This window comes from Cloeon dipterum, chromosome 2 (genome assembly GCF_949628265.1).
Source record: "Cloeon dipterum chromosome 2, ieCloDipt1.1, whole genome shotgun sequence".
In the NCBI taxonomy this organism is placed as follows: Eukaryota; Metazoa; Arthropoda; class Insecta; order Ephemeroptera; family Baetidae; genus Cloeon; species Cloeon dipterum.
The window spans coordinates 12,881,044-12,895,672 of NC_088787.1; the positions used below are offsets into that span (position 1 = coordinate 12,881,044).

General features: G+C 40.4%; 1 protein-coding gene across 1 annotated transcript in view; it reads left to right on the forward strand.

The window, feature by feature from the left end:
• Positions 1-14,629, forward strand: part of LOC135935424 (uncharacterized protein CG3556) — a 30,358-nt gene that overhangs the window by 6,897 nt on the left and 8,832 nt on the right. The window contains exon 2 of the mRNA XM_065477714.1: positions 8,958-9,043. Within this exon, the coding sequence (XP_065333786.1) occupies positions 8,974-9,043 (70 nt within the window). The 5' untranslated portion in view covers positions 8,958-8,973. The remainder of the gene's footprint in view (positions 1-8,957; positions 9,044-14,629) is intronic.

Consider the following 14,629-nt stretch of genomic DNA (forward strand, 5'->3'; position numbering starts at 1 on the left):
GAATGAATTTATTATTAAACGCACATATGCGTGCGACACTAATCCTATACAATCAATTCTTACAAGTCTTCGCTGCTGTTCTTAAACTAATTCTTTTTACTACACATTTCAAAATATGGTATTTTTCACACTGTTCTCCACAAAATCTACATTTACAAATCTCCTGAGGTTCATAATGGTACATCTGAGTTGCACAGAACAAATAGTGATATCCATGGCATGCAGATCGAGTTAATCGAGTAAAATAAATAAAATGTTGTCTTATAAATTTGTATTAGCAGGGTTGAGAAAATAAGACGTTTATTTTGGGAAATATCCGACCATTTTTAGACTGTTGGTCGGCGCAAAATAGACGGGTTTAGACGAATTCTAAACATAATTTTAGCCCAAGTAACACGTTTCTTAGCTACAATTTTGCTTTTTGCCGATGTTCTTGCCTAAACGTAATTATAAATAATGTCATTTTCTTGACGAGCAAGGATGCTCCAAAATCACGAAAAAAACTCACGATCATTGTTGATGTAAATTACATACTGAGAGGGACTCAGGTCAAAAGTTAATCCAATTGTTCCCTCAATCAACCCTTCAACCATTCCTATCAATAAAAAGTGAAAAAAATCAAAGTGCAGAAGATTAAAAAAAAGATGAAAAATTTATGATGTAGTGAATACTTTAAAATGTATGGAGCATGTATTTTCATTAAATTTAAAAGAGCGTGTAATATAAATAATTTCACTTAACAAATTTTTAATTTGTTAGCTTTCCATGACAATTTGTTCGCTTCTTGTGGTATCGAAAAATCATTGTAAAAAAAATTCAGCCCACATGGTTTTCCTTCGCTTGGTTTAAATTACTATAATTGCAATCTATTTAACAGCACGCAGCCTTTGAGAAATATATGCTCATATAAAGTGATGATTTTCAGAAAAAATTTGCAGAGAGCGAAGGTATGCTTTTCCGGAATAACGTGCGCAGTATCAATCTACTTAAATTAGCAATTTCCCTTTAGCTCGTTAGACAATGGCAATTTTCAAGCCGCAGGGTGGGATTCATATTGGCTTCTGAACCTAACCGTGATTATAGGGATTCGAACAATTCAAGCCCGCTCTTTGTAGTCTTTGTTGGCCTGTTCAGAATCAGTGGAAACCGCATCGCACCGCACGCGCGCTAATCCGACTCGCATCGAGTTCCACACAATTTCCAGAATCGCCTCTGGGGAGAGATTTCTGCGTCATGTGTTTTTTCCTCGCTACGTCTCGGTGAGCAAATCGAAAGCAGCGGCAGGCGACGTGTGTTATTACTATTTCGACTTTTTCGTTCGGTCTTGCTGGCTGGTTGGCTGGTCGGCTAGCTGGCTAGCTGGCTAGCTGGCTGGCACAAATGGCACGTGTAGGCAGCGCGCCGCGCACCAGCGTCGGGCGAGTTGCCTAGACGGCCATAATGAATACCGAGAAGTAGTGGCATTTGCGCCTAATGGGGTCGAATGTCGAATCCGAGGCTCAGCAGACACAAAAAGCTGCTGCTCCGACATTTCCAGCGGCTTTTGTTTCCGATGCTAAAAGCAAAAGTGCACTGCGCAGCGGGGGAGACGAAAGGCCAAATAGAAATGCCGCGTGCTTTTTCATATTCGCTGCTGCGGATTGCGACCGAAATTGCAATCCGCCGCGTTGTTTAACGAACTAGAAAGCAATTATCTGTGTCCTTCTACTCGAATGGCTTTCAACATTGTTAAACACACTTTGTATGAAATTTTCGCCTGGCTGAAAGATGATTATTGATTATACGTAATCCACTTCTGGAAAGCAAATTTACTGGAAGCTTGGAGATAATTCTCCTCTGCAGACTCGCGACGAGTCGCATGACTGCTTTTGAGTGGATCGATCCGGCATTATCGTGTTATAGCAGACAGGCTGAATTTATCATTTCCAATTTGAGTCTGTCTGTGTGCTCCACAATTGCTTTCAATATTACATTCCCTTCCGTTTCTTAAGATATTAGAAAAACTTTGATCATTTAATTTAAGCTGCATAAGCCATGACTGCGACAAAAAGCAGCGTAAAAGCTATGCCAGCCGCCGGTCAAAATGTCGAAAAAAATCCAGAGAAAAAACTGGTCTACGGGCCTTTAGGCTAGCTGTTACTCACAAATATAAAATATTGTCAGTCGTTCCAGCCGCCGGCAAAAAAGCTCAGCCACCATAGTCCATTAAAAATTACGTGGCTGAAATCTTTTCGTGACACTCTTTGGCTTGCCACTGACCTGAGAGGCACCTGGACCGACAAGTCAAGAACCGCTCAATATGGCATAAGTGGCCCTTGAGTGGGCTGGGTCCCTGTGCGGCCTGGTGGGTCCATGTTATCCGTTCGCGGTGTCATTGGGACCCGGGTTTCAGCATTCGTGCTAGTGCCCTTCCCGGTCTGAGAAGACAGGGATAAAAAGAGCAAAAAAATATATACCAGGAAAATTTTCTTCCTAGTCGCACCTTGTCCATTGCGAATCCTCTATTTAAATTATGACAATAAGTAACTGTACCCCAGTCTATGGTGCAAGTAAAATTGTCTAGTTAATCTGATGTGGTTGCATAATCGTACACGTTGCAGCATTGTCATTCAAATGGCACTACTGCATGTCATTGCATAATTTGCTCAAACACGAATCATTCGCTCTGAAGCACTGGTGCCACTCCGGTGTCGCTCGTCACTGTAGCAATTTGGTTGTGATTACAGTGAATCGCAAAGCGACAGAAAACAGGACTCGCTGTGGCTAAATAATTCCTGTTGAGAAATTTACAATCGATATGAACTGGCAGTTGTGCAGTGCCTAACTTGAATTTTGTTTGATCTAAGATTTTAAATTATGTTTTAGATAATTCAATCTTCTTCCTGCTATACTAAATATACATATTACAAGGAATTATTATCGTTAATCAAATTTATTTTTAGTAAAACTATCAGTCAGGGTTTTTAATTTTTAACCGTAAAATTATAAATCAGGCAAAAACAATGACACAATCACAATTTTGAGAACGCGCATGTGGTGTGAGACAATAGATTAATTTTTTTTAAAGATCCACGGAAACCACATATATTCGTATGTTCCACTCGATTCCTGAGGATAGAAATAGGTGGGTTCAATAATTTTACCGATCGAAAAATTTGTTGTGACGTGCGAGCAGAGGCGCTAAGCAAAACGCCCGTTGCGCGCGCCAAAAGCAACGTGCGTTTTGCTCGCACGTCACAAAACATTTTTCGGTGGGAAAAATTATTTTACCCACCTATTTTGAATCTCAGGAATCGATTGGATCATACGGAAATCTGGTTTGAGTGGGTCTTTAAAGAGAAATTCTACAAATGGTCAATATAATGTTAATCAATTTAAAAACGTCGAAATGATTTCATTCAAAATGTTTTGATGATATTAACGAAATCACTGCAGCTCTGCTTGCAATACGGATTAAAATCACTATTTTCCACATCTCTATAACGCTCTATTAGGTAGCGCCGACCCTTACAATAAGATAACGAACACCCGGTGAGGATTATCAAACGTAAAAGACTGATTTGCTGAACACTTTCAGGTTCTGTACATGCAACGCGATCCGATTGCCCTAGCTTCTCATGAAACTTTCATGTTTCTTTGGAATAATTGAATAATTTTTGTTGAGAGTAATAAATAATCTCACCCAACACACACACATATACATGGGTCCGAGCTGCTGCTCTCTCGCTCGGCGTATTTTGTGTCTAATCACACTCTTTGAATCGACGGCGAGCGCCGATAAAAAGCGTCTGCTGTTACCGCGTCCATTGTCTCTCGCCCTGCGCTCTCGATTGGGTGACGTCAGCCCTTTCAACCCGCTCTCGCCCCTGCCGCTGCACGATAATAATAACGAGCCACATTTGTGAAAAGCGACCAAGAGTCGAGAGAAGAAAAAAGAAAAACACTCAGAACTCGATGAGGGGAAAGTTCTCCAATCACCGAAATCACAGGTGAAACAAATGAGGGATTAGAAAGGTGCAGAGCAATCAACGAAGCAGGCGTTGGATAATATGTGAAACGTGTGCACAAACTAGTGCTATTTATTTAAGCCCTTATTGCTAACGAGACTGATCTCGAGATTTGAACTGTTATTGGCTGAACGGGAGAAATAGCCAATGACAGGTTGAAATTCTTCAACTTCTAGTTAAAAAAAAACACCCAAAAAGGTAACATCCTCGTAACCACATTAAAAGTGACGTAAAAGAAGTTAAGAAGCAAGCTATGCTATCAAATTCGTAATTATTTTCAACTCCCTGGGATACACTGGAGCCGCAGCCTGGCTAATGGAATAAGTTTCGCGTCTCAAACTTATTAAAACTCAGCTCGGAGGAGACAGGCAGCGTCGCCGGAATCGAAAAAAGGGTGTACAAGCCCCAAGCGGCGGCAGTGGCTGATGAGTAATTGGAATTTCCATCGGCACTTGAGCCTCGGCTGGTCCAAGTTTGCACTCGCACACAGCACAGCCAGCGAGATGAGTTTCTCTCTCTCTCTCTCTGCAATGGACCGATAAATCAATAGCACGTACATCTGCTCTCATATCTAGTCGCGTAGCGCGCTTGAATTTCCATCCGACGCCCGTTTTAAAACGCATCTCCCCATGCCGCTTTTTCACCAGGCCGGCGATTTGTCATTTCTGACACGCGGCCTGCTGTCGGGCCGCATCATTCGCGCCGAAAGTGATGGATTGGCCCCCTCGGAATGGAGCCAGGGGAACCGGAGAGCGCCGCAAACATCCGCCCGCAAATTCCTCAAATTGATTTGCTCCCCGGACCTATGTGCCTGAGCCTGAACTAAAGTAGTTGAGCATAGCGGTTCATCACTCCAATCTTTCCTGCTTTCTCCTTGCCTAAAAGTTAATACTAAGCATTTGATAACAAAATTAACTCGTTTTACCTGCTTAAAGAGAATTGATTTTGCAAAATCCTGGAAAATGATTGTTGCCTATGCATGAAATAATTATTTAAAGCAAAAATTGACTGTTAATTTTTTTTAAGAAACGTCACTGCAAAGTTAGCACACTTTTCAAATGGTGAGGACTGTCTCCTTATTTAAAATCCTATTTTATTTCACAACAAAGAGTTTCCCTAAAAGGTTCCATACGCTCTTGGACAGATCTGGGAGAGGAATCGAAATCTGCCAAGAAAATAAGGTCAAGCACTGTAAATTTTTGTAGAAAATTTGAATTTTTTACTGCAGCAAGGTCCTTTTTTGATTACAAATTGTTATATCGAGCATCCAACAATTAAAATAATTATCAATCGTTGCCCTGTATCAACACTTTTAAATTGCATACACTAATACGTCTAAGGATTCAGTTAAAGCCAAAATTGACCTAAATTTCTTGCGAGTTATTTGATTTTTTTTTTAAATGGTATTCTACTGTCATTCCTATGTAGCACTTATCTATATAGATAATCTTCAATGATGCCTAAGCGTGCACACCGGGCATCGCGAAGCGCTATCGTCGGGAAAGAGGGCAGTGACCTTGACCCAGGTGCTGCTTTTTGTCTCGCCCTCTGCGCCCCACATAAACTCGGCACGGTTCTCGTTTTCTGGCCGCGTGGAGCAGCAGTTTTTGCTCTCATCAGCGGCTCGCTCGGGTTATCGTCGCGCTTTCTTGCAAATATTACCCTCCGCGCGCACAGCAAGTCGTGTTTTATGGCGCACGAGGAGTTAATTACCGAACAGGCTGGGGCAAAAGCCGGCGCGCCGAATCCCACAACAAGACACGGAGAGAGCAGTGTGTGTGAGTGTGTGTGTTCGTAGCTGTCAAACGCTGGGGTGTCTTCTTGGCGCAAAACGAGAGCAGACAACAAATAATGCTCAAGTCGTTTCACCGTCAACGCGGCGTGATCCTCTTTGCAAAAGACTGAAATGATGAGCGATGCGAGAGAAAAAGAGAGAGAGAGAGAGAGAGAGAGAGAGAGAGAGAGAGAGAGAGAGAGAGAGGAGGCACAAATAGTGCTGCAAAAGGGGGAAAATAGAAAGAAACGCTAGGGATGTGAGAAACGGTCTGTTTACGGTTGAACTTTATTTTATTGGTTGCTTGATGGGACAAACTTTCCTCCCTCTCGCGAAATTCCTTTTGCTGCATTGGTAATAAATTTTGCCTATTTTGATTCTCATCCCAGCAAGAAAGGATATGCAAAAGGTATCCGGGATATTCATGGTCTTTTATTTTGTAAAAGAGACGTGACAGACATATTATTGTGTATTTATTTTTGTGTGTGTATATTTGTGTAGCGGTACAACAACGCGGTCCTGCTTTTTGTTGGAAGCCAACAATTGTCGGCGGTTTGAATTATTGTAATTTTGCATTATTGTTTAACAGCAGAAAGATGATTTTAAAATAAGAATTCAGTTTTCGTCCGTCAGCCACACGGTGCTGACGTGATTCGTTTAATAGTGCAGAACCCGATTCAAAGGGGTGAGTCCAACCGTCAGTTAAACTAAAGAATTTGTAACTTATTATTGTAAACCATTTCAGTTCTTGTATTTGATTAAGCATCCGATCGGATTTCCAACTGTAACCAATCCACGAACAAAATTCTTAATCTGAATTCATCGGTCTTCATCATTTCAACCCTCTTCATTCTCCCAAATTTGCAATTGGGTGGCGCGTTTTGATGTTGCTCCGCTATGTCAATTTGTGTACATGCCAAAAGTTCAAATAAATAGTATTATTATACATCTGTACAGTGTACAGCCCGATGTCATAGGGCGGATATGTTGGATATCCAATATCTTGCTGGGATGAGATAAAAAACACTAAAATATATAAATAACATACATTCATAGTAATTACACGTCAAAACTAGAAATAAGTCAGGCAAACAACTAGATAAGACGTATCTGCACTCAGGATAGCAAAGCTAAAGCATCGATTCTGTGATATTTATTTTAATTTTCATGACCTGACGGCAGTCTAATTACAAGTTTGCTTAACTTTATTAACGCTTTTTGTTGCTTAAAGTGGATTAACAGGGTAAAAGTTGAATGTTATTAGAATGAGAAGTTGATCGAATATTTATTTTTAACAATTTGTCCTACTATAGCTGCAGTAATCAGTATGCTACAATTAAACTAAAATCTTAGCCAATCTTCTTGGCAGATTTCATTCGAGATCTATCCAGCGGTCTGTGAAAATATTTGCGAAAACTCTTAATTTTGACATAGAATAAGATTTCAAGTAGGGAGACAGTCATCACCTGTTAAAAAGCCACTTTTCTAAAATAAATTACATTGTTACCTAGGTCAGTTTTGGTTTTAACTGAATCCTTGGCGATTATAGTTCGTGCATTACCAACAAGGATTTTTTATTCTATGTTTGCAGTCTCAATCCTCATTATGAGAACATTTAACCCAAAGTGTTTTCAAATGGTCATTCCACTAGGAGAAACTAGAGATGGTGTTCGTGCTAGTTTATAACTTTTTTTTTAAATTTTGCAAAATATGCTTTCCCGAAAATTTACCCTAATTTTTATCTGATCTATATTCTTAGCTTTATAAGAATTTTGGTTAAATAAATGGCTGATCTAAAAATTTAGTTTTTTTGTTAAAATAAATTCAAATCTTGTCAAAAAATTGAATGCCACTACTTATCTTAATTCATTTAACATATATTCTTAAAAAAACCCGGAATAAATGTGTACTATGGAGAAAAACGAGAGCAATTTATCACTACCCTTAGCTAGACGCGGAGCAATCAAAATCTGCAGTAGCAGCAGCGTCGTGTGCATGTTTGTGTTTAGTATTTGACTCGTGCGGTCGCTTGCCGGGGGGATGAAGGAGCCGTCCGGGGGCAGGAGGGGGTGTCGGGGTCTAGCGCAAATATTTGGGCTAAACGCGCGCGCGGTTGTCGCGGGCTGGCGGGCTGGCTGGCGGGCGTCGGGCTGCGAGGGTCGAGTCGAAGGGGCTCCCAGCTGTCTGAGGCGGTATCGATTGGCGGCGCCCAAAGTGAGCGGTTGCCATGGCGACCGCGCCATTCCAGCAGCCCTGCGCCCCGCTGACGGATGGATGTACGAGTGCGGCCCTCGCCCGTCCGCAGAGAGGACCCTCAGGGTGGCCTCGCCTGGTCGCCGCCGCCCCCCCTCTCCCCTGGCAGCCCTGCTCCTTGCTTTCGGCGCCAAATTTGCATCGTTATTGTTCTCCGAGTGTGCCTTTGTGTGCGCACCCGCCGCGCACTTCTTTTCTCCAGATTGCCTTTTTTGCTGTCCCGAAAGCGTTATAGCCGATAAAAAGTAATGCCGGGCGTAAACTTCGCCCTGCCACGCTGCTCCTTCTGCTCTTTTTAGTTTGTTTGACTGTTTTCATGAATTCCTTTCTATCTTTCTCTCTTTGCGGCCGGCACATTGCGAAATATCTTTGCAACCCAACCTCTCTTTTTGTCTGCGTCGCAGTTTCTACGAGAAGATTGAAATACAGAAAAGGCAACGTGCTTACGGCTTTCGAGCAGGAGCTGCTATAAAGTGATAAATGTTTTAAAATAACCAGAGAATCAAGATTTTTTACAAGTAGCGCAATGAGATCGCATTAAATGTAGAGAAGCCTCAGCCGCGAGATTTAAGGCGGTGGCTGGCCATTTTCACTAGCGGCTGACGCAACATTTTAAACGTGAATTTCGATAGTGCTTAACCGAAGGGCCACAATACATTTTTTTTAATTTTTGACCCTTTTTCACATCTGGCTGACGCAGCATAGCCACATTCACGGCGGCTGGCTGCTACACACGTGACCCAAAATTTGCCGGCTGGCGCGGCGCGGCTGGCAGAGACCTCTAATTAAATACTTTTTTTCCGTCAGGAAACTGAAGTAAAAAAATTAAAATATGAAATTGACACACTGGTTTTTCCATTTGAAAACATTAAATTATTTTGTGGCTGTTATGTAACAAAAGTTCTTTTGGTAATTGTTTTCAGTCGAAAATCTAAAAGGATGAAGTGGCTCTTACAACTGGTGCTAACGCTTTCAGTGACTTTCTGCTTCACAACCGCTCAAAATCCAGGTAAGTTTTATTGTACATTTAATTTTTTAGGTTTACAATTGAAACTATTCCCAAGGATTATTTTTTAATTTTTTATCTGTTTTTTAAAAAGAGAATTTTTTTCTGTTTAGGAAAATATAATATTATTCACTTTGCTTGGTTTTCACATCATCTCAAGTTTGACTTTTGACAGTGTAATAACATTTTACATTCAACAAATTAAAAAGAGTAAAGACATTTCGAATTTTTTTAATATTTAAATTCCCGTCATTTTTCGAAACGTTTGGAAACACACAAAATGGACAATTACAGATATAAAGTAAAAATATCTCTTTGTCTTTCCAAACCTCCGTTTTTGCTTTCTAATTAAATAATTTAAGAAATTGATTTAATTTTACTACGGCATAGTTCCCATAAAATAAATTGGAAGTTTCTAATTATCTCCTTACGCGAAAAAGACAATTTGCGACAAGCACGTGGTAAATCAATTTACGCAGCTAACAACGAAGCGGCACATAGAAACCGATAATTTCAGTGGAAACGAGGGTGTGCGTCACTCAAAGGCATTAATAATAATTAGGCTGGCGGATTGTGTTCGTCGAAAGCACTTAAAGCGACGCCAAAGTGATATCGCGCAACAAAAAGGCTCGCCTTTGACGCGACAGCGGGCCTGTCGCTAATCAAAGGGAAACACACCATCATGCCTTTTCCGCCACAAAGCCAGTCGAGCCGAAATAAAGCAAAAAGGAGACGACAGAGCGGCCGGTCAGACGCCGCATCGTGCAGTAAAATCAGCCCTTGGTCTCGTTGGTCCTCTCGGCCAAATTTCGCTTTTCCCTTTTACAGCTTTTCTCTCCAGATTGCAGTTGGCGTGTCGGCTGCTTGTAAATTTTGCTATGCAGACCCGCCGCTTATTTATCGGCTCACGTGTGCACAAAACGTTATATTTCCAGCCGGCTTGGCTTCTTGTCGCTAAATTCGTGCATGGGATGGTACTGCTCTTGCATTCTTTATCAGGGTCGATGTTCTCTTGCACGAGGAAACTTTTGTTTGCGCATACCGCTTGGAAATACTTTCGTTCGACATGGAATTGGTATTGCAGCAGCTAGATAAATCAATATTTTTCCGACAAAGCTAACGAAATTTCCTCAAGTCAAAAGGTGTTAATGAGGAATGAGAGGAATTCGAGAAATTTTAAAATTCCAGCTACTCTTTATGGAAAGTGGTTGTGAAATACTTACCTCTATTTAAACCATACCAAATTTTAAAATAAAATAATCGAATAATTGTAAATTGTGCAGGGATGGAGAAATTTAATAACAACGTGTTTTGATTAGTTGAATTATATAGGAGAATGGTTCGTGACAAAATGACGACGAGACTAAATAACGAATAGTTTCAGAAACCAAAGTTAGCAAAAACAAGCATTTTTCTGGAAAAACCGACTACATTGTGTTTACAAAAAAAAAACTTATTTACACGCTCAAATCTCAGCTTCTATTGGTCAGTTTTTCAAAAACTGTACACCGCTAGAGAAGTCTCAACCTCTTCAAGATAGCCGAAGTAGTCTAAGGGTGCCAATCCTTCAACCTCCTCTTTCCGCCCAAAAAACAATTTTTTACAAATTTTTTTCGCTTCACTGCACAACGGAATTTAGTGTTTATAACTCTAAAATTACTTCAGATAACATCATGGAATGTGAAGACCAGTCGAGTGGTATGCAATTTTTGTAAACGCGACTCTTGGAACCTGAGATTTAGGAGTCATATTGTTTTTTAATAATTTATTATGCCGGTCTTAGAGAAAAAAAATCGATTTTTCACCCAATCCTAGCTTCTAAGCATAAGATTTTATTGTTATAGTGCATCCGGATTTAAATATAACTGTTTCAATATTTAAAAGATTCAGTCCAAGTTTCAAAATTTACGCAATTTATGTGTATATATATCCTTTTTAGAATAACCGCCATACCATGAGCAAAAATGTTATTGAAATTGATTTATTTACGCAATTTATAAATGATTACCCTGGTCTAAAAACTTTATTTTCAACCATACAACTAACCAAAAACATAAAATTTTCAATTGATGCTGATGCTGACTAAAAAAATTATAGAAATATAGTTGCATGTTTTGAGTTATGAGAGGCAACAAATATTTTAACTGATTGTGACTTTTAAAACCAATTGAAACCCCCCCAAAATGATTTTCATCGTTGTTTTTTTTCCTTGAAATAAATCATCGTGATAAATCTTTTGTGTAGTTGGAAAAGTTGAATCTGCGCCTTGACCGCTTAAAATGTGGCAAGAGAGATAGGGCAAAGTGAAAAGTAGGCGGCGTTTCCGTGCGCAGAGGGTCCCCGAGGGCTGCTTCTTGGGCTCCGGCCTTATTAGCCTTTAAAGCAGAGGGTGGTGGACGTGCGTGCGTGCGTGATAAAGGAGTGAAAAATCGGCCCTAATGCGAAATGAAATGTGGCCTGGCGCGAAGGGCACAAATGAGGCTTGCGCTCCAGTCGATTCCGAGCCGGCTGAAATATATCTGGGCTGTGCGCGTTTAATGGAAAGTAACGCTCTTTGGCACGCTTTTTGCGCCAGGCCAGCGCCGCAATTTCGCGACTCGATCGGCACAATGGTCCAATCAAAAGATGATTTGTGCGCCGCGCGTCGGTCAAAACCACAATTTACTCAAAATTGCCTCGTCGAGTTTGCTAGCGAGGGGTAGTACCAAATTGAGAAATAAATTTCCAACGTTATTCCTGCAATGTTGGCAGAAAAACAATTCAATTGTTAACATGTTTTAAAGTATTTTAAGTTGAAAATAAAGAACGAAATTAGAGTTAAAATTCACAAAAAAAATCGCGTTCTAGTAAATCAACTAATTGATCTCTTGTTTCATGAGAGTGTACTAATGACCCAAAAATCTTTATCAAAATCAAACTATCAATTTATTAAAAAAATGACAGAGTGTTTGACGTATTAACAGAAAATAAAAAAAATTCACTTACAAATAATATCATTTAATTTTCCTGCTTGTAATCATGAATTTCACTTAAATTGGCTCTTAATACTTTCTGTTTCATCTCCTGTTTAACATAATTATATGAATTCAAATTTTTTTAAATAGGCGAAATGGCATTAAAAATGAATAAACAACAAAATCATGATCTTCAAGGAATTTCGCCCGAGCATTCAAAACAAAATCCAAACAAGTTCTCGTGGATTAGCGCAAAGCAGAATTCGCGAAGCAAACTGAGGAGCTAACAAGTCTGTTGGCAGTCTCATTGCCAAGTTTCCGCACGGCACTCTCGGCGCGATTGTGCGATGGGGTGTGAATTTTCATCCTGGGGCCGATTCTAGGAAGAGAGAGAGAGAGAGAGAGAGAGAGAGAGAGGGCGGAACGGAGAGGAAGAGGCGCCGCAGAACAGACACGACGAGCCGAGAGGTGGAGCAATTCTGCACTGTTCTCGCCACGGCAACGGCAATCATTGATTAGATTCGCACCCGGCGGCGGCAGCGGCAACGGCGGCTGCGATCGCTTATTCGCGTCACGTGTGTGTTTGTGCGAGGAGGCGGCGGCGGCGGCTGCAGACTCACGTTGCGCATCCATCGGGATGCTCTCTCCGGATGCAACCCCCCCCCCCCCCACCTCCACTCGACTGCGCCTTTTACAAATTTAACAAGACAAATGAAACTCATGCGGGCTTAAAATCAACGTCATTCTTAACGAAAGTTGCATAATTGTAAGAAAAATACCAAAACGAGCAAAATGCAAGTAATATTTCCGTGCTGATTGTTCCATTTCTAGAAATAGGAAAATTTGTATTTAAATGTGTTAGCAGAGAAGGCCGGAGATTTGAAATCTACAAAATATGCGAAGCATGAAAATTTAAATAAGGTTTTTCCGAGTTTTGAAGTTGAATTACCCGAAAGCAAAAAAGCAGTCCTAAATAAACTTACAAGCACATTTTCATAAATCCAAAATCCAGAATCAATTTTAAAAATTTAAATTATAAACAAAAATTAACATGACCTCGGCCTTGGACATAAAATTTGGTGTCTATTCGATCGGGCTTGAAGAGGAAACCCAAATCACACCTTAAATTTGAAATTGCACCACGTGGAGATAAGGTATTGATGACTCAAAGTATTCAAAAATTGTCCCATAGAGCCCATAAAATATTTTATGAAGTAACATCCACAAGCATTTCGTTGAGTTTGCTTGACCTCATGCCAATTTTGTCCTACAACCCGTGACATTAAAAGTCAGTATGATTCGTGTTCGTGTGTTTCCTTTCATTGAACGTATTAAAAGCTTGGTAAAAATCTGGAATATATTGAACAGACTTAATGCTACTTCCATGTATCCTTTGCCACTCTTGCGTTTCTCTGCCCTTATTTATTTAAAAAAATCTTGTTTATTGATTTGACAAAATAATAAAAATATTATTATAACGACTTACTCTGGGCACGAACCAATCTTCCCCATATGTGCGAAAACAATAAAAAAATTATACTTTCGATCTCTAGTTCAAAATTGGTACTTGAGTCTACACTCAAGGTGGCCTTGGGTGGCAGCTTTGGTGTCATGGCAGTTTCAGCACGGTCGTTGTGCAAGAAAAACCAACTAACGACAAAATATTCCAGTCAGCGCTTTTCACCAAAGGGAAAACACATCGTCACACTATACCTTCTCTGTTTTCTTTCCCTCTGCCCTGCTGCTTTCTTTGAAAAAGCAACCAAACGTCGCTTGTGACCAACTTTTTGCCGAACCTGCTGTCTGCCGGAAATTTATTCAGCCGGCGTGCCTCACAGGACGCGCAAAGGGAAAAAGACGCAGAAGTGGCTGTATTTCCCAATGTCTCTCCTGGCTGAATCAATATTCGCTTCCGCGGAGCCAGAGATGCGCTTTTCTTCTATTTTTTTTTTCTTCGAGCAGTGTACCCGCCGCCGTAAATTCTGACAATTTTGAAGCGTCGCCGAACGAATCGACTGGAAATAACGTGAGCAGCTTACGCCTGTCGCCGTCATAAAAGGCGATATTTTGAGCTCAACTTTTATGCTTGGTGTATGTACCCTAGTATAGTTTTCTCCTTTTAGAAGTGTTTTAGGAAAACCAAATTTAAAAATATGTCTTCCTGAAAATACCTTATGTTTTTATACTAATTGAACCGTTGCATAAACCCTTAGTTATTGAAGCTGCCAACAGAAGCGCATCCACAGACTTTCTTAAAAATTTTGTTTTAAGCGGTTTTAAGGCATATCCGCTGCGATTTCATACTCAATCTAGCTATTTTGCTTTTTTTTAATTAATTTGCTTTTTTTGACGTGCTGAAAACCAAAATCGGTTCAGCCATTCGCCGTAGAAACGTTGGAAAAGATTTTTGTATTTCAAAAAATAGTTTTTCACGATTCTACGGTGATTGGCTGAACCGATTTTGGTTTTCAGCACGTCAAAAAATAGCAAATTAATTGAAGAATGCGCAGTAGCTAGATTGAGTATGAAATCGCAGCGGAAGTGCCTTAAAATAGAAAGTCTACGGTGGCGCCATCTGTTGGCGGCTTCGAACACTTAGGGTTTATGCAACTGGTGAATTCCACTTGAGGAGCAA